Consider the following 15,509-nt stretch of genomic DNA (forward strand, 5'->3'; position numbering starts at 1 on the left):
ATAGGGGGGAGTGACAGAATTGAAGAGAGCTGCTCTCGTACAGCTTTGCAGTGCAGGAGAAGGGGCTCGTGGGGACACCCAGTAAGTCCCTCCGCAAGCCTGCGCACAGCTTCCCGCACACACCGCCCTACCCAGGCGTCTGCGTGGCAGGGGCGCGGAGCCACGGGCGCACCCAGCGTGGCTCCGCCCCGGGCGCGCGGCTCGGAACTACCGCTCCCAGAAGGCTGTGCGAGTCCGGGAGGAAAGAGGCGGTGGCGGCGGCAGGAAGGGCCAGAGCGGCGTCTCCGGCGGCGGGTGTCCACTCGGTGGTCTGTCCGACAGCTCCCGGCCCCCGGACGGAGGACGCAGTCCTAAACGGCCCCCGTAGTCCCGGGCGCTGGCCCGGGCGAACCGCCGCCTCCGCCCGCGGGACGGGCGCGGGGCGGGATGTAGGGCGCTGGGCGCGGAGGCCGCGGGCGCGGCAGGGGTAGCGCCTAGGGCGCGCCGAGGATGGAGAGAGCGATGGAGCAGCTCAATCGCCTGACGCGCTCGCTGCGCCGCGCGCGCACCGTAGAGCTGCCGGACGGTGAGCTGGCCGCGGGCTAGGGGTGTCGGGGGCGGGGCTCGGGGCGCGGGGAGGCCCGGCTGGGAAAACTAACCAAAAGCTGAACAAACGCCCACGTTTACTTTCCTTGGCAGGGGCCGGGCTGGGACCTCCTGCTACCCCTCGCCCGCCGCTCCCGCCCGGGGCAGGTGGGAGTTTGGGGGAGGGGTCCGGGCTGTGAAGGTTCTGCTACTAGAAGAAGCAGGATAGACCCAAGTCTCTCCAGACTATCGATTAGGGGTTTTGGCGAAGGAGCAGAAATACCACCCGGAGGGCGGAGATCCGGATTCAGAAAACATCACAGTTGTGGGCCATTTTACAGTCTCTGCCTGCTGGGGCTAGAGAGATGCTCCCCAAGTAGTATTGTTTACTTTAAGCTGCTGAGGGGAATTAAGCAGTCTTTTCTTTTTCTAAATGTAGAGCACTGTTGTATTTTGACAATAAATAAAAGGGTGTCAAATATCAAACATGTACTTGAAGTACTGTGTGTGTTTACATATATACACTTTACTTTAATATGCATGTCTGCCTTCATTTATTCATCAGACGGAGGCGGCTGGGGCGCTTCTACAGAGAGGAGTAAGGCATGAGCCCTGTTGTTTAGGAATTTTAGTTCAGTGTGCCAGGATTTCTTCAGAATAGGTAAAACACTAGTAATAAAAGATGAGAAAGAAAGCCGTTTTGTTTGCAGCCTCATGAATTCAGATGGTTTAGTGGTAGTGGGAGAGCGCAGTGCTGTCTCTAAGAGGCTTGATTCTGTATGCTCAACTGAGAGAAAGGGTAGGAGTTAAGTCTGGTGATTTTTTTTTTAATGCATTGCATTAGTTTATCTTATATCATTTTAAAAAAATTTTCTTTGAATTGCTGCTGGGGAGGTGATCTGTAAGGTTAGTGAAGGAGAACTTGGGCGAGAGCCATAAAAGAAATGTGGGACTGGAGACCTGAGGATAATTTTTCTGAAAAAAATTTTCCCTAGTCTCTACTTATGATTCAGAACAGGATGCTTTGTGGCGGCTGTTTCTCAAAAGATAATTTTGTACTTGGTACCTTGCTAGTGTAAAGTAAGAGACTGAAAATGATCCTGATTTTAGGAACAAGACTTTTGGCTTCAACGTTTTCTTTCTCTGTTTTCTTTCCACCTTCCACCTTTGAGTCCATTTTTTAAGTGCTGATCTCACTCATTTTCCGCAGTCAAATTATTGGTATCTTTTGCTGCGTGTGTAGTTTCATTTACACGGTATTTGTATTGCTCAGTTTAAATCCCGTTTTTTTTTTTAACGTAAATGTGACTTAGAAGACTTTGATAATGTTTCTTGTTTTAAAAGTAATGTGTTTTCATTGTGGAACATTTTGAAAAGAAAGAAAAATAAAATAATCTGTCATTTCACACCCAGTGATAAACAATGTTAGTATTTTCTTTATTTCCTTCTATTATTATTTTTTCTCTTTCTCTACTGAAACTAAGATCATACTGCATATAGTCTTTTATTTTGCTTTTAGAAAACATACAACATTTATTATATCTTTAAATACGCTTAATTATTTTGTAGGATTTAATGTAGGTTTATTTTGTAGGTTAATATGTAACAAATATTGAATCTATTGTTTTTATAATAGATTTTATGAGGAACAGTTTTGTACATTTTTAAATCTCAGTCTGCCTTTATAAATATTTCCTTAGGATTATTACATAGAAGAGTATAGATCTAATTATATCAGCATTTTTAAGACTTAGTATCAACCTCTCAACTAACTCTTTGGAAAAGAAAGTTCCACCCACAGTCTGAGAGTCCCTGGAAACTAGAGTAATTAAAAATAAAACTTTTTCCCATGTTGCTTACATTTGTTTTTCTTTGATTATAGTGAGTTTGCTCATCCTGTCCTTTTAACTTATCTTAGTCCCTAAGTTCTGATGAATGTTTTTGAATTCTCTGAGATTGGCCCTTTCAAATGTGTGTGTGTGTGTGTGTGTGTGTGTGTGTGTGTGTTACATTCTAATTATAAAAATTTAGATTGTTGTGCTTTCATTTTAAGGGCTGAACAGAAGTTCTGAGATCTGTCTAACTTTAGGAAATAATCAGATGTTTATCTTGCCTTGTTAGACTTGAGTGATTAATAAGCACTTGATTGGAGCTAATTATTAAGGTTGGAAAGTTTTTAATCAGCCCTCACTCTAAAATTAACTTTGTTGCATAGGATTAACCTGCAGATATTTTATTTATTGAATTGAATTCTGGGAAAACATATTTATGTTTCCTTGGGATGATGAAAACATGAGTATTCCCTCTAAGTAATGGAGTGCAGGTTGTTGAGTCATCTTAGGCAGGGCTAACAGGAATATTCTTGTGAGAGAGGAAGTGAAAGGAAAACAATTATTTTAGGGATATAGATTCTCTGTGGACTGTAAAAAGTTGGCTTATATTATTCATTTATGTGGAAAAAGTAATCTTAAACTACTGCATTTACAGTGAATGTAATTTGTTTAATAAAATAATAGAACTTGAGCCCATTTGAGCATATATTTGAATAATGATTAGGATAGTTATCAACTTTTTAAAAAATCTCTCCCATTTTATGGTTTGATGAGACATTGAATATAGCATAGTGAATCTGAGCTTCCTGTTCTTTGAGGTTTTCCTTTTAGTTGCTGAGTTCTGAAATGTTATTAATAAAAATGGCCAACATATCTGATAAAGTGAGAGATTGATTAAACTTTTCTTATCACTCTGAAAACTTGTTACATACCTAGTTCTCAAGATTTCTTCATGAGTGTGGAGAAGGAAGCACCTGACAGCAAATTTTATTCAGTACTTTCTTAGTATAGTATTTCCTGGATAGTCTCCTTCTAGCATCATAGTTGTGGTTATATTTGTGTCTTTGTACCTTTTAGCGTACGTGAGCTATTTTTTAATAAGGTTAGATACTACTTAAAAAACAAGATCTACCTCTAAATTTTATCAAAATGAACACCCTATAAGTAAAACCCATGCGAACCTTATGGTGCTCACTTAAAAGTATGTACTATCTTGATTTATAAGTTTAAATTCACAAATAAGGGTATTTCCTGTTTATGACTTTGTTTATTATGGAGTGACTTAATTGAAATTGTCATGGTTTAGAAGTTCAGATTTTTATTGGGGCGTGTATTATATGAGAGAGAAAGAATGTTGCCATGCTGAGGGAGGCTTAGTGAAGTGCTTTTCAACTCCTTTTGGTGACTTACTGTTAGATAATGAGAATAATTTAGTGGTTGCAGTCAGCATTTTGAAAAAATTGAGATGGACGAGAATAAAACAAGTTAGACTGTATTGTACATGTTGAGAATAGTATTGTAGGGCTCCCCTGGTGGCGCAGTGGTTGAGAGTCTGCCTGCCGATGCGGGGGACACGGGTTCTTGCCCCGGTCCGGGAGGATCCCGCATGCCGCGGAGCGGCTGGGCCCGTGAGCCATGGCCGCTGAGCCTGCGCGTCCGGAGCCTGTGCTCCGCAGCGGGAGAGGCCACAGCGGTGAGAGACCCGCGTACCGCAAAAAAAAAAAAAAAAAAAAAAAATAGTATTGTAGACCTTTTGGCTATTTATATAGTGTATACTGGGGGCAGTGGAAGATTTTTCTTGTGGGGGCTTTGGAATCAGCCAGCTTTGAATTCCAGTTTAGCCATTTAATGCCACCATCACACGGCTTATTACTTAGTGCTTCAGCTTTCTCGTTTGTAAAATAGGGATAATACTAGTACCTACTTCATAAGGTGGCTGTGAAGATAAAAGAGATGATGCATATGCATGTGAAGTGTTTAGAACAGTGCCTTTAAGGTAATAATTTAAAACATGTTGGCTGTTATTAGTAGGATTCTTTGGTTATTAAATTATTATTATAGTGAAAGAGTTGTTGCATCTGCATACTGTACTTGGGAATGTTGACAAGGACTAAATTGCTCTTCATGTATGCATTCAAAAATAGTAAAATAATGAACAAAAATGTGAAGAAATGGTAACTTTTTTTCTCTTCCTCTAAATACTTCAGGATATATTTCTACATATATAATGTTTTTTTAGACATAATCACAATACCATTATTAGAGCCAACACAAGTAACAGTAATTTTAATTCTCATCAAATACCCAGTCCATGTTCAGTTTTCTCCTCTCAGAAATATTCACTTACAGTTGGTTTGTTTGAATCAGTATCCAGTCAGGTCCACACATTACTTTTGGTTGACTCATCTCTTAAGAATCTTTTAATGATAACAGTTCCCCCTATTTTTTCTTTTTCTTTTTAACTTTCCATTTTTAAGTAATTTTAGACTTACAGAAAAGTTGCATAAATAGTACACAGTTCCTGTATACCCTTCACTCAGCTTCCCCTCATGTTTACATCTTATACAACCAAAGAACAGTGATCAAAATTAAGGAGTTAATATTGGTGTAATACTGTTAGCCACATTCCAGACTTTTATTAGAATTTCGAGTTTTCCCACTAATGTCTTTTTTCTATTTAAGGATCCAATTGAGGATACCACATTGCATTTAGTTGTCATGTTTCCTTAACCTCCCCTGAACTGTGATATTTCTTCAATTTTTCCTTGACTTTAATGGTCTTGATTAAGAGGACTGATCAGGTATTTTGTGGAATTCCCCTTAATTTGGGTTTGTCTGATGTTTTCCCATGAGTAGATTAAAGTTACAGATTTTTGGTAAGAATACTACAAAAGTGATGTGCCCTTCTCAGTGGAAACTCAAGGGCTACAATATACTGATATGTATTATTTCTGGTGATGTTACCCTTTATCAGATGATTAAGGTGATAATCTGTTGGGTTCTCCACTGTAAATTCACTGTGGGGGAAATACTTTGATACTATGCAAATATCCTTTTTCTCAAACTTTTACTCATAAATTTTAGTACTGCTATTAACTTTTTAAGGGCTAAATGGGACTTGTCAGTGTTACTTCTCTGTAAGTAGCTTATTAAAAAACGTAAAGCTCTAATATGCATTGAATTGAGGAATGACCATTAGTAATACATAAAAGTAAATTCAGGGACTTTCCTGGCAGTCCGGTGGTTAAGACCTCGCCTTCCAAAGCGGGTGCAGGTTTGATCCCTGGTCAGGGAGCTAGGATCCCACATGCCTCGTAGCCAGAAAAACCAAAACATAAAACAGAAGCAATATTGTAACAAATTCAGTAAAGACTTTAAAAATGGTCCACATCAAAAAAAAAAAAAATTCAAACGCTATCTGAAATTTATATAAGTATCGCATGAGATCATAGATGTTATTGACTTTTAACTTCTTTTGGATCATATTTCTGTGAATTTATTCTATAAAAGATAATAAATGAAAATGTGAGGTAAGTAAAAATAAGACTTTAATGCTGTTTCATAAAAGCTTCTAAAAATTTCTTGTGTTATTGACAAGGAGCAAATACTATGTATATGTAATATTTTAAAATAATTTTAGCATATTTATCTTTGATATTCATATATACTTGACATTCCTCCAAGTACTTGTAAGTATGATGAAACATCGTGCATTATTGCAAATCTTGCAATACCTCTGGTGTTTTTCACTATCCATAATCTTCTTCCACCTCTTCTCCTAGCTTTTTATTTAGAGTTAAGAAAACTCTGAAGTAGTCATAAGTATCACCCTTTGGAAAAAGTAGGAGATAAATTAATTCCTTTTCTTTTTTTTTTTAACACTTAGATAATGAAACTGCTGTTTATACATTAATGCCAATGGTTATGGCTGATCAACACAGGTGAGTGCCTATTTACAAATTTATATATTTTTTCCACAAATTTATATTTTTTAAGAATATAAATTTACCTAAATGTTGCGTACACACACACACAAACACACCATAGAGTTTGGACATAGGTTTTGTCCTGCGGCAAGTTATTTAACTTCTATTATAATTTTCTGTCTGTGAAATAAGAAACAAGATTTTCTAAGATCCGTATCAACTGTAAAATTCTATGATAAGAGATTTTCTAAATGCATAGTCAGAACTTAAAACAAGTATTTGCTTGGTCACTGACAGTGAAAAAAACATTATGATGGTTTCTGTTAGAGGTCACTACTGATCTTTATAGCAAAAAGTTAGGGCTGATGGACAAGTTATTCCCTAATATTCTACTACTTTGATGTTCTTTCTATTGAGGTAGTGTTGACACTTCTTTTACAGGGTGCACGTGAGATGTGGTTGTCTGGCTGTGTGATGAGATGTTTATACTTGTAACAGACAGCTCTGCTGTGGTTAGCCATTGGGTAGTTTGGTATTATGAGGAGAAAGTAAAGAGACACTGTATTTTGAAACACGTTTAAAATATAAATGATTTTTTTGCTTTGAACTCCTGTCTGATATAATTAAAGCATGTTTTTGTCTGATTTTTCTTATTTGACCAAAATTAATATAGATAGGCTCAACTTTCTGCAGGGGGAGCAGCCAGTTCTACTCTCTTTGCTTCTCAAGAATCTAGTGGGAGCTGAAGCCAACTTAGGTGTCCTCAGAGCAGGTGACATAGTCAGAGCGGCAGACGAGGAACCCTTCAGCACCAGTTTATAGGTGAGGGCAGTTGGTTTCTGGATGATGCTGCACTGGCTGCTGTGCTACGCTTAGAGAGTAGTGCCTTGTTTTTTGGCTGATGTGGGACAAAATCTTTTGAATAATTGGTAAGAGTAACACTAAACAGCTATTAACTTGAGTTACTATGTTTTTAAAAACTTTTTTTTTTAACCTTGACTCAATTTTCTTTTGGCATAGGTCTGTTTCTGAACTACTATCAAATTCAAAGTTTGATGTCAATTATGCATTTGGACGCGTGAAAAGAAGCTTGCTTCACATTGCAGCAAAGTAAGACTAAGACATTTTGGATTAAATTTTGGTCTAGAGTAATGATCAGTAAGCTTTGAATCAGTGTGTTCTATAGTAGTTATGGAGAGAGATGAGAACAGACAGCTGAGTGGTTCTTTGTTTTGTTGAGGGCATAGTGTGCTATGCTTACATTCTTTCACTAGATAGATTGTTAATCTTGGGATTGGACTCAAGTCTTATATCTGATGTTTTAACTTGCTCTAGATCAGATTAGAGGAGATTAGGCACGGGGATTATCTTTCCTGGATATACTTAAGAGGGTACATTCACCAAAATTTTACTTTTATCCCACCAATATAAGATTTTATATGCTAATTGCATGTGAAGTTGTTGGCTTTATATTTTTTACTTAGCTGTGGGAATGATTTTTATTCATAATATTCCAGTGTGTAGCTAATCAGTTTGTTGATATCTCATCACCCTTTAGGATTTAGGTTGAGATTACTCTACCTAAATAAAATTGATTTTTCAATATAAATTTGGATTCTGGAAAGCCAAAAGTTGAGAGTACTGTATGGTTTCTTTTATGTGCTAATACTTTATTTCGCTTTATATGAACTTCTCAAATACTTAATAGCTTTTGCAGTAGAATGTACCATCTTGAAAGTAGAGGATATTTACTATTTGTGACAGGAGTTAAATTGTAGGTCAATATGGACCGCCAAAATAATGTGTTTAATAGGGCTTTTTGTTTTTTAATTAAGCTATGTCAACTATGGCTGTTTGTTAAATGTGTCTGAACTGTTTTTAATATTGTTTTAGTTGTGGATCGGTGGAATGCTTGGTTCTGCTTTTAAAGAAAGGAGCAAATCCTAACTATCAAGATATTTCAGGCTGTACACCCCTTCATTTGGCAGCTAGAAATGGGTAAATATTTTTTCTTAAGTAGCTTAAGTTGTGTTGTTATGACTAAGAGTAGTCAAGGCACTCTACCTTCATTTGGGAATTTTTTTTTTCTTTTGCCCAGTATTTGCCTTGGGAAGAGGGTCTTGGATTATTTTGTTACACTTTTAAACTATAATTTTAATAATTTATTAAGTTTACTAATATTTTTCTTCTTGAAGATATATTTGTCAAAGTTTATTTTTACTAGTATTATAATGACATTTTCTGAAAAGCGTAATTTTCACCTCTTTGTTTTAGTGTCCTTTTTCCTGGTAGTCTTTTGCCTTGTTGAACTCCATGGCTTATTTTCCACATTGTTTAGTTAATTTTATTAATGCAATTAAAGACAGAGTAAATACATTATACTTAGTTTTTTTTTTAAAATAAATTTATTTATTTTTGGCTGCGTTGGGTCTTCGTTGCTGCACGCGGGCTTTCTCTAGTTGCGGCGAGTGGGGCTACTCTTCGTTGCGGTGCGTGGGCTTCTCATTGCGGTGGCTTCTTGTTGCAGATCACGGGCTCTAGGCGTGCGGGCTTCAGTACTTGTGGCTCGCGGGCTCTAGAGCGCAGGCTCAGTAGTTGTGGTGCTAGGGCTTAGCTGCTCTGCGGCATGTGGGATCTCCCCGGACCAGGGCTCAAACCCGTGTCCCCTGCATTGGCAGGCGGATTCTTAACCACCGTGCCACCAGGGAAGTCCCTACTAAAATAGTTGGAATTATGTTTAAAATGAAAATAAGTAGTTTTTGATTCAGGGCTTGAGGAACTTTACATTTATAAACATTTTTTGAATGCTGGAAAACTTTTCTATGAAAGACTATTCCTATGTGTCTCTTCTTTTGATTACTCTTAGAAGTATTTTTGTTGACTGTTTTGAACAGGAATTCTAGGTAGTTGAGGTGGCTGCCTAAGTGAGATGGATATGGGGCTAAAATTGTCCACTGCCTCAGTCTGAGGCCAAATTTTTGTAGACAAGGATTAAAGTGGAACCAGAAAGACTAGAACCATAGTGATGTCTCAGTTGGACAGAGGAGAAGCATAGCCCTTTGACCCTGTCTGGTCTGTCCCATTTCCTGACTTAGCACGTGAACCAGTTTGGTTGTCCACTGTTGCAAGAGGTAATGTGTTGATTAAACCATTGTTTTTTCTAATAATTGGCCACATTAGGTATGTTGTAGGGTGTCACGCCCAAGGTCATAGACTAAATCATTCATTCCCTTGTTGAATTGATCTCAGGTCTAGATACATTATCCCAAATGTTGGTAGGATAGTGACAAAGCTCTCTGAAAAAGTTACATATAGAAAAATATCTTAGTACAGTGTCTCAACAACTGTAAATGAAAGGACAGATTGGTGCACAGCAGGGATAAAATGTCTACTGCTGTTGTAGTAGGAGACTTAGTCATTTAGGAGACCATTGCTTTTTTTTTTTTTCCAACTTTGTTGAGGTATAATTGGTAAATAAAATTATAATACATTTAAAGTGTGCATCATGATGAATTTGATCTATACATTGTGAAAGGATTTTTGTCATCTAGTTAATTAACATATCCATCACCTCACATATTTATCTTTTTTTTTTTTTTGGTGAGACATTGAATTTGGAGACCATTACATTTTAAAGATGAAGAAATATAACAGATATTATTACATAATTCATATGGTAAATCAGTGAAGAGAAAAGGAGTAAGAAGAGTCCATAACCCTAACATAACATCTAACTTGGATGCCTTTCTATTTCTATAAAGATTACTTTTGATATTCCATACTTAACTATTTTGGTTTTTATATATTGAATGAATGCCTTGTACAACATAGAGGTGCTCAGTAAATGTTCATTAAGTGACTTGATTACTTGTTGCTTCCTGTAGCTTTTGATGGTTTCAGAAATAGTCTTTGGCTCTAATTTCTCTATAAGTTCAAATTTGTCTAGACTGAAGCAGAAGTCATAGGTGAATTCTACCCCTTTTGCTGGTCTGTCTGGTTTATGGGGGATTTTGTTTTGTCCCCTCATCTATTGTTGTCAGAGTATTTGTCTTGGCCTGCGTTAGTGTTTCTGTCTTCAGCCATCAGTGCATTAATACTAAATTGCCCTCCTTTCCAGTGGAAAACCCAGTAAGCTGCCTCCGAGCACGTGGATGACTGGTCCCTGTGTCATTTGGGTTACCATAAACTTCTTATAATTGTTGCAGTATCTGGGCAGGAAAATAGTTGTTTCCTGTACAGTAGGATCCAGCATTGCTCATGATTGTATGAGAATATAAAAAGGGAAGACTTAAAAATTATTGTCTATCCTTATGTTGCATATTGGTCAGATTTGAAACATTTTTTCTTTTTTCTCTTTTTTTTTTTTTTTTGCGGTACGCGGGCCTCTCACCGCTGTGGCCTCTCCCGCCACGGAGCACAGGCTCCGGACGCGCAGGTCCAGCGGCCACGGCCCACGGGCCCAGCCACTCTGCGGCATGTGGGATCCTCCCAGACCGGGGCATGAACACGTGTCCCCTGCATCGGCAGGCGGACTGTCAACCACTGCGCCACCAGGGAAGCCCTCTTTTTTCTTTCTTAAAAAATTTTTTTGCTGCACCACACCGGGATGTGGGATCTTAGTTCTTCAACCAGGGATTGAACCCGCACCTCCTGCAGTGGAAGTGTGGAGTCTTAACCACTGGACTGCCGGGGAAGTCCCAGAAACATTTTTTCTTTATTTTTTGGGCTAGATTGTGAGCTCATAAAGAGCAGAACTCATGTGTTAGTTAACATTTTAGCTCCATTCTAAGCAAAATTGGTGTGCACTTAGTTGGTCTTTTTGATTTACTCAGGGTTCTGGAAAATAGCAATAATGATTATTAAGTAAGAAAAAAGATATAGTTCTCTTATATTGCCCCGTAGTTTTGCAGTTCATTTTTGGGATGGGGATTATGGATTGCTGCTTTTCTCCAACAATCTCTACCCTAAACACTTCTTTAGAGCTTTTTTCCCTGGTACAGTCCCACCTAAGTGTTTATTTTGACAATATGCCAGTGGTCCACGACAGGCTTCTGAATAGATTTTAGAAATCCAGCAATATGGGTGCAGACACACACACACAGACACACACACATAATTTAAACAATGCAATATTAATTTTAATAAGACTTTCTGGTCTGTTGCCTCACGTTATTGAAGATTTATTTTCTAAGGTTTTCATAACAATGTGTTAGATGAAGGAACTTTGTAAACTTTTTTTTTTTTTTGCGGTACGTGGGCCTCTCACCGCCGCGGCCTCTCCCGCTGTGGAGCACAGGCTCCGGTCGCGCAGGCCCAGCGGCCATGGCCCACGGGCCCAGCCGCTCCGTGGCACACGGGATCCTCCCGGACTGGGGCACGAACCCGTGTCCCCCGCATCGGCAGGCGGACTCCCAACCACTGCGCCACCAGGGAAGCCCACTTTGTAAACTTTTGAACTTAAAAGTTTACTCAGAGCTTTGTTTTCTTCCATTTCTTTGATTATAAAGCTGATTTTAAATGACATTTAACCTCATTTTAGATATAAAAAATCAAAGCAAGGAAAGTAATTTGTTCTCTTTTAAAAGGTTTATTCAGTTAATAAAAATTTTAGCTATTGATTATAAGATTTACTAATTAGTAATCAGTTAGTTATGCTTAGTACTGAGTTGATTAAAGAAATATGATATAATCCATGGCACAAAGATATTTATTATTTGAGTAAATAGTTATATATATTACATGTATTATGTATATTCTTTGTATGTCATATATATATATAGCATACTTGCAAAGGGTTCCTGGACCCAGTTCCACTGTGTGTGTGTGTGTGTGTGTGTGTGTGTGTGTTGTGTGTGTGTGTGTGTGTACGCTTCCCCATACCAACAAGCAATTCTCGGATGCCAACAGAGTGTCCTAGAAGTCAGCTCAATTCTAACTCTATGTACCTTCAGGTAGAAGCAGATTCTGTAGGTAAAGGGCTCAGTCCTATAAGACCACTCTCTACTTCAGATGCCATTTGCAAGCTCAGTCACAAGTGGTGCTTCTGACTGACTGGCTACAAATTGGAGGTTCCGACAACCCCCTCCAACTCAGGATTCCAGTCGAAAGTCCAGGTTGTTACCAGTACTTTTGACTGACTGGCTATAAATCAGAGGTTCCCACGATCCCTTTCTTGGGTTCAATTAATTTGCTAGAATGGCTCACAGAACTCAGGAAAATGTTTGTTTACTCACTAGATTACTGATTATTATAAAAGGGTATTAAAGGATACGAATCAATAGCCAAATGAAGAGACAGATACACAGGGTGAGGTCCTGAACAAAGAAGGTCCTGGCATGGTCACACGGAGAAACATTTTGATTCCCATCCGGGAAGCTCTCCCTGAAAGGGACAAAAAGCTCTCCTTTTGGGTCTTTATGCAGGCTTCATTACATAGTCATGATTGACTTAAATCATTGGCCACTAGCAGTTGATTCAACCTCCAGGTGCTCTCCCCTCCCTGGAAATCAGGGTGGGACTGAAAGTACCCTGTAGTCATATGGTTGGTTCTCCTGGCAACCAACCCCCACCCTTGGGTGGGACCCAAAATTCACCTTCCCTGAAACGTTTTCAGGAAATGAGGGCCATTGCCCTTAACTGCTTAGGAAATTCAAAGGGTTTGGGAGCTGTGACCCAAAAAGTGTGGATTAAAACCAAATATATGTTTTTCCCATAAATCATGGTATCTCAATACTCATATTAATACTATATATACTATATTGTGTAACATTATACATAATATGCTATTACACATACCCTATTTTATATTTTTTATGTGTGTGTATATATATATATATATATATCATTTACTCAACTAGATCATAAACTTTTTCATGCCATGGATTAAATCATATTTCCTTAATTCAATACTGAGCATAGTTAAGTATATACATAAAAAGCATATTTTTTAATTTATTTTTATATATAGATATAGTGTGTGTATCACTTTGTTTCCAAAGCATGAATTTTCATTTAATTATTTAATGAAGGGGAAATTGAGATAAATACTGAAGAGTGACTAGGAATGGCTCAGGATAGGAGGAAACATTGTGAGCAAAATGAAGTGGTAGGCAGTTCAAAAGGTGGCAAAGGACTTTTGTAGACATGTCTCCAAATAAGATACATAGGGGGCTTCCCTGGTGGCGCAGTGGTTGAGAGTCCGCCTGCTGATGCAGGGGACACGGGTTCGTGCCCCGGTCCGGGAAGATCCCACATGCCGCGGAGCTGCTGGGCCCGTGAGCCATGGCTGCTGGGCCCGAGCGTCCGGAGCCTGTGCTCCACGGTGAGAGAGGCCACAACAGTGAGAGGCCCGCGTACTGTAAAAAAAAGATATATAGGTGGCCAATAAGAACATGAAAAGATGCTCAATACCCCTAATCAGGGAAATGCAAATTAAAACTACAGTGAGATACCAACTCACACTCATTAGTATGGCTATCAGAAAAACAGTGTTGACAGAATGACAAGTGTTGATGAGGATGTGGAGAAATTGGGACCCTTGTGCTCTGTTGGTGGGAAAGGAAAATGGTACAGATGCTCTGAAAACTAGTTTGGTGCTTCCTCAAAAAATAAAAAATAGGATTATCATATGGGAAATTCCTTGGCTGTACAGTGGTTGGGATTCCTCGCTTTCACTGCTGAAGGCCCAGGTTCAATCCCTTGGTCAGGGAGCTAGAATCACACAAGCTACATGGCGTGGCCAAAAAAAAAAAAAAAAAAAAATTACCATATGATCCAACAGTCCCACTTCTGGGTATATAACACCCCAAAATTTGTCACAGGGTCTTGCAGAAATATTTGTATACTTGAGCTCATAGCAGTATGATTCATAATAGCTAAAACAAAAGGAACCTATGTGTCCATTGACAGATGAATGGATAAGCAAAATGTGGTATATACATACAGTGGAATATTATTCAGCCTTAAAAAGGAAAGAAATTCTGATGCTACAGATGCTACAACATGGATGAGCCTTGAGGACATTATACTAAGTGAAATAAGCCAATCACAGAAAGACAAACTGTATGATTCCACTTTTATGAGGTACTTAGATAAACCCAAATCATAGATACAGAAAGTAGAATACTGGTTGCCAGGGGCTAGCAGGAGAGGGAATGGGGAGTTATTGTTTAATGGATATAGAATTTCAGCTTTGCAAGCTGAAAAGAGTTCTTGAGATGGATGGTGGTGATGGTTGCACAACAATATGAATATACTTAATATCACTGAACTGTACACTTAAAAATGGTTCAGATGATAAATTTATGTTATGTGTATTTTACCACAGTAAAATAAATTGAAAAAAAAGTGAAGTAGGTAGGGGGATGAATAGATAGGCATTTTATTAATTTTGTGGTTTTTATAACTCATCTTAGTATTTTAAATATTTTGCAATCAAGAATGTAGGATACAGCATTGAGACATCATTTTACTCTGTCCATTCCCCTTCCATTAGACTTATATTGTCTGACATTTCTAATGAAGATTACTATTCCAAATATTCTGTCAACTCTAGAAATTTCTCAGCATTTTGAATGATGAATTTGTCCCAATGGCATGAAAACCTCATTGTGCCTTTTCTTTATCCTATTATCTTTGAGTCATAGAAAAAATTTTGTGTTTTGTTTCAGATGTTACAGTACTTATTTAAATATTGCAGATGGAAGTTGATATTTGCCATTAATTAATGTTGAGTATAGTTACTGTTTCAGTAAAATAATTGTCATTTGCTTATTTTTCTAGTACCAGTTATCTGTAACTGTCTCTTTCTTTTCAGGCAGAAGAAATGCATGAGTAAATTATTAGAATACAATGCTGATGTCAACATTTGTAATAATGAAGGCCTTACAGCAGTAAGTGCTAAGAATTTTTATCTGCGATTTTAAAAATACTTTTTAGAAAATAATATTTGAAGGTGATAGTATGCAAAATGTAGTACAAGTATTTGTGCAGTTCCTCTTTGTGGTAATTGGGAAGATACAGTATGATTGAGACACAGTTCTCAGCTATATTTATTAAGAGAAGTTAAGGTTCACCATTTTTCTCCTTTCCCCTTATTTTTTAACTTTATGACCTTTCATTTATTTTGGAGTCTTGATCCCCTAGCTTTTGTCACTGACTTTCAAGGGAGTTTGTAGGAGCATCTCCA

General features: G+C 38.3%; 1 protein-coding gene across 7 annotated transcripts in view; it reads left to right on the forward strand.

Moving 5' to 3' along the window:
- The first annotated feature begins 269 nt into the window (after nt 1-269).
- The window catches only part of HACE1 (HECT domain and ankyrin repeat containing E3 ubiquitin protein ligase 1), a 94,974-nt gene continuing 79,734 nt past the window's right edge, over nt 270-15,509 (forward strand). For 5 of the 7 annotated variants that reach the window (XM_060167787.1, XM_060167790.1, XM_060167789.1 and 2 more), the window contains exons 1-5: nt 270-565; nt 6,283-6,337; nt 7,343-7,432; nt 8,216-8,320; nt 15,138-15,213. In XM_060167787.1, the coding sequence (XP_060023770.1) occupies nt 490-565; nt 6,283-6,337; nt 7,343-7,432; nt 8,216-8,320; nt 15,138-15,213 (402 nt within the window). In that variant the 5' untranslated portion in view covers nt 270-489. Of the gene's footprint in view, nt 566-6,282; nt 6,338-7,207; nt 7,252-7,342; nt 7,433-8,215; nt 8,321-15,137; nt 15,214-15,509 lie in introns of those variants that run through there. The other 2 variants (XM_060167793.1, XM_060167792.1) reach the window with 2 other exon arrangements.

The sequence above is a fragment of the Lagenorhynchus albirostris genome, chromosome 12, assembly GCF_949774975.1.
Source record: "Lagenorhynchus albirostris chromosome 12, mLagAlb1.1, whole genome shotgun sequence".
Taxonomy (NCBI): Eukaryota; Metazoa; Chordata; class Mammalia; order Artiodactyla; family Delphinidae; genus Lagenorhynchus; species Lagenorhynchus albirostris.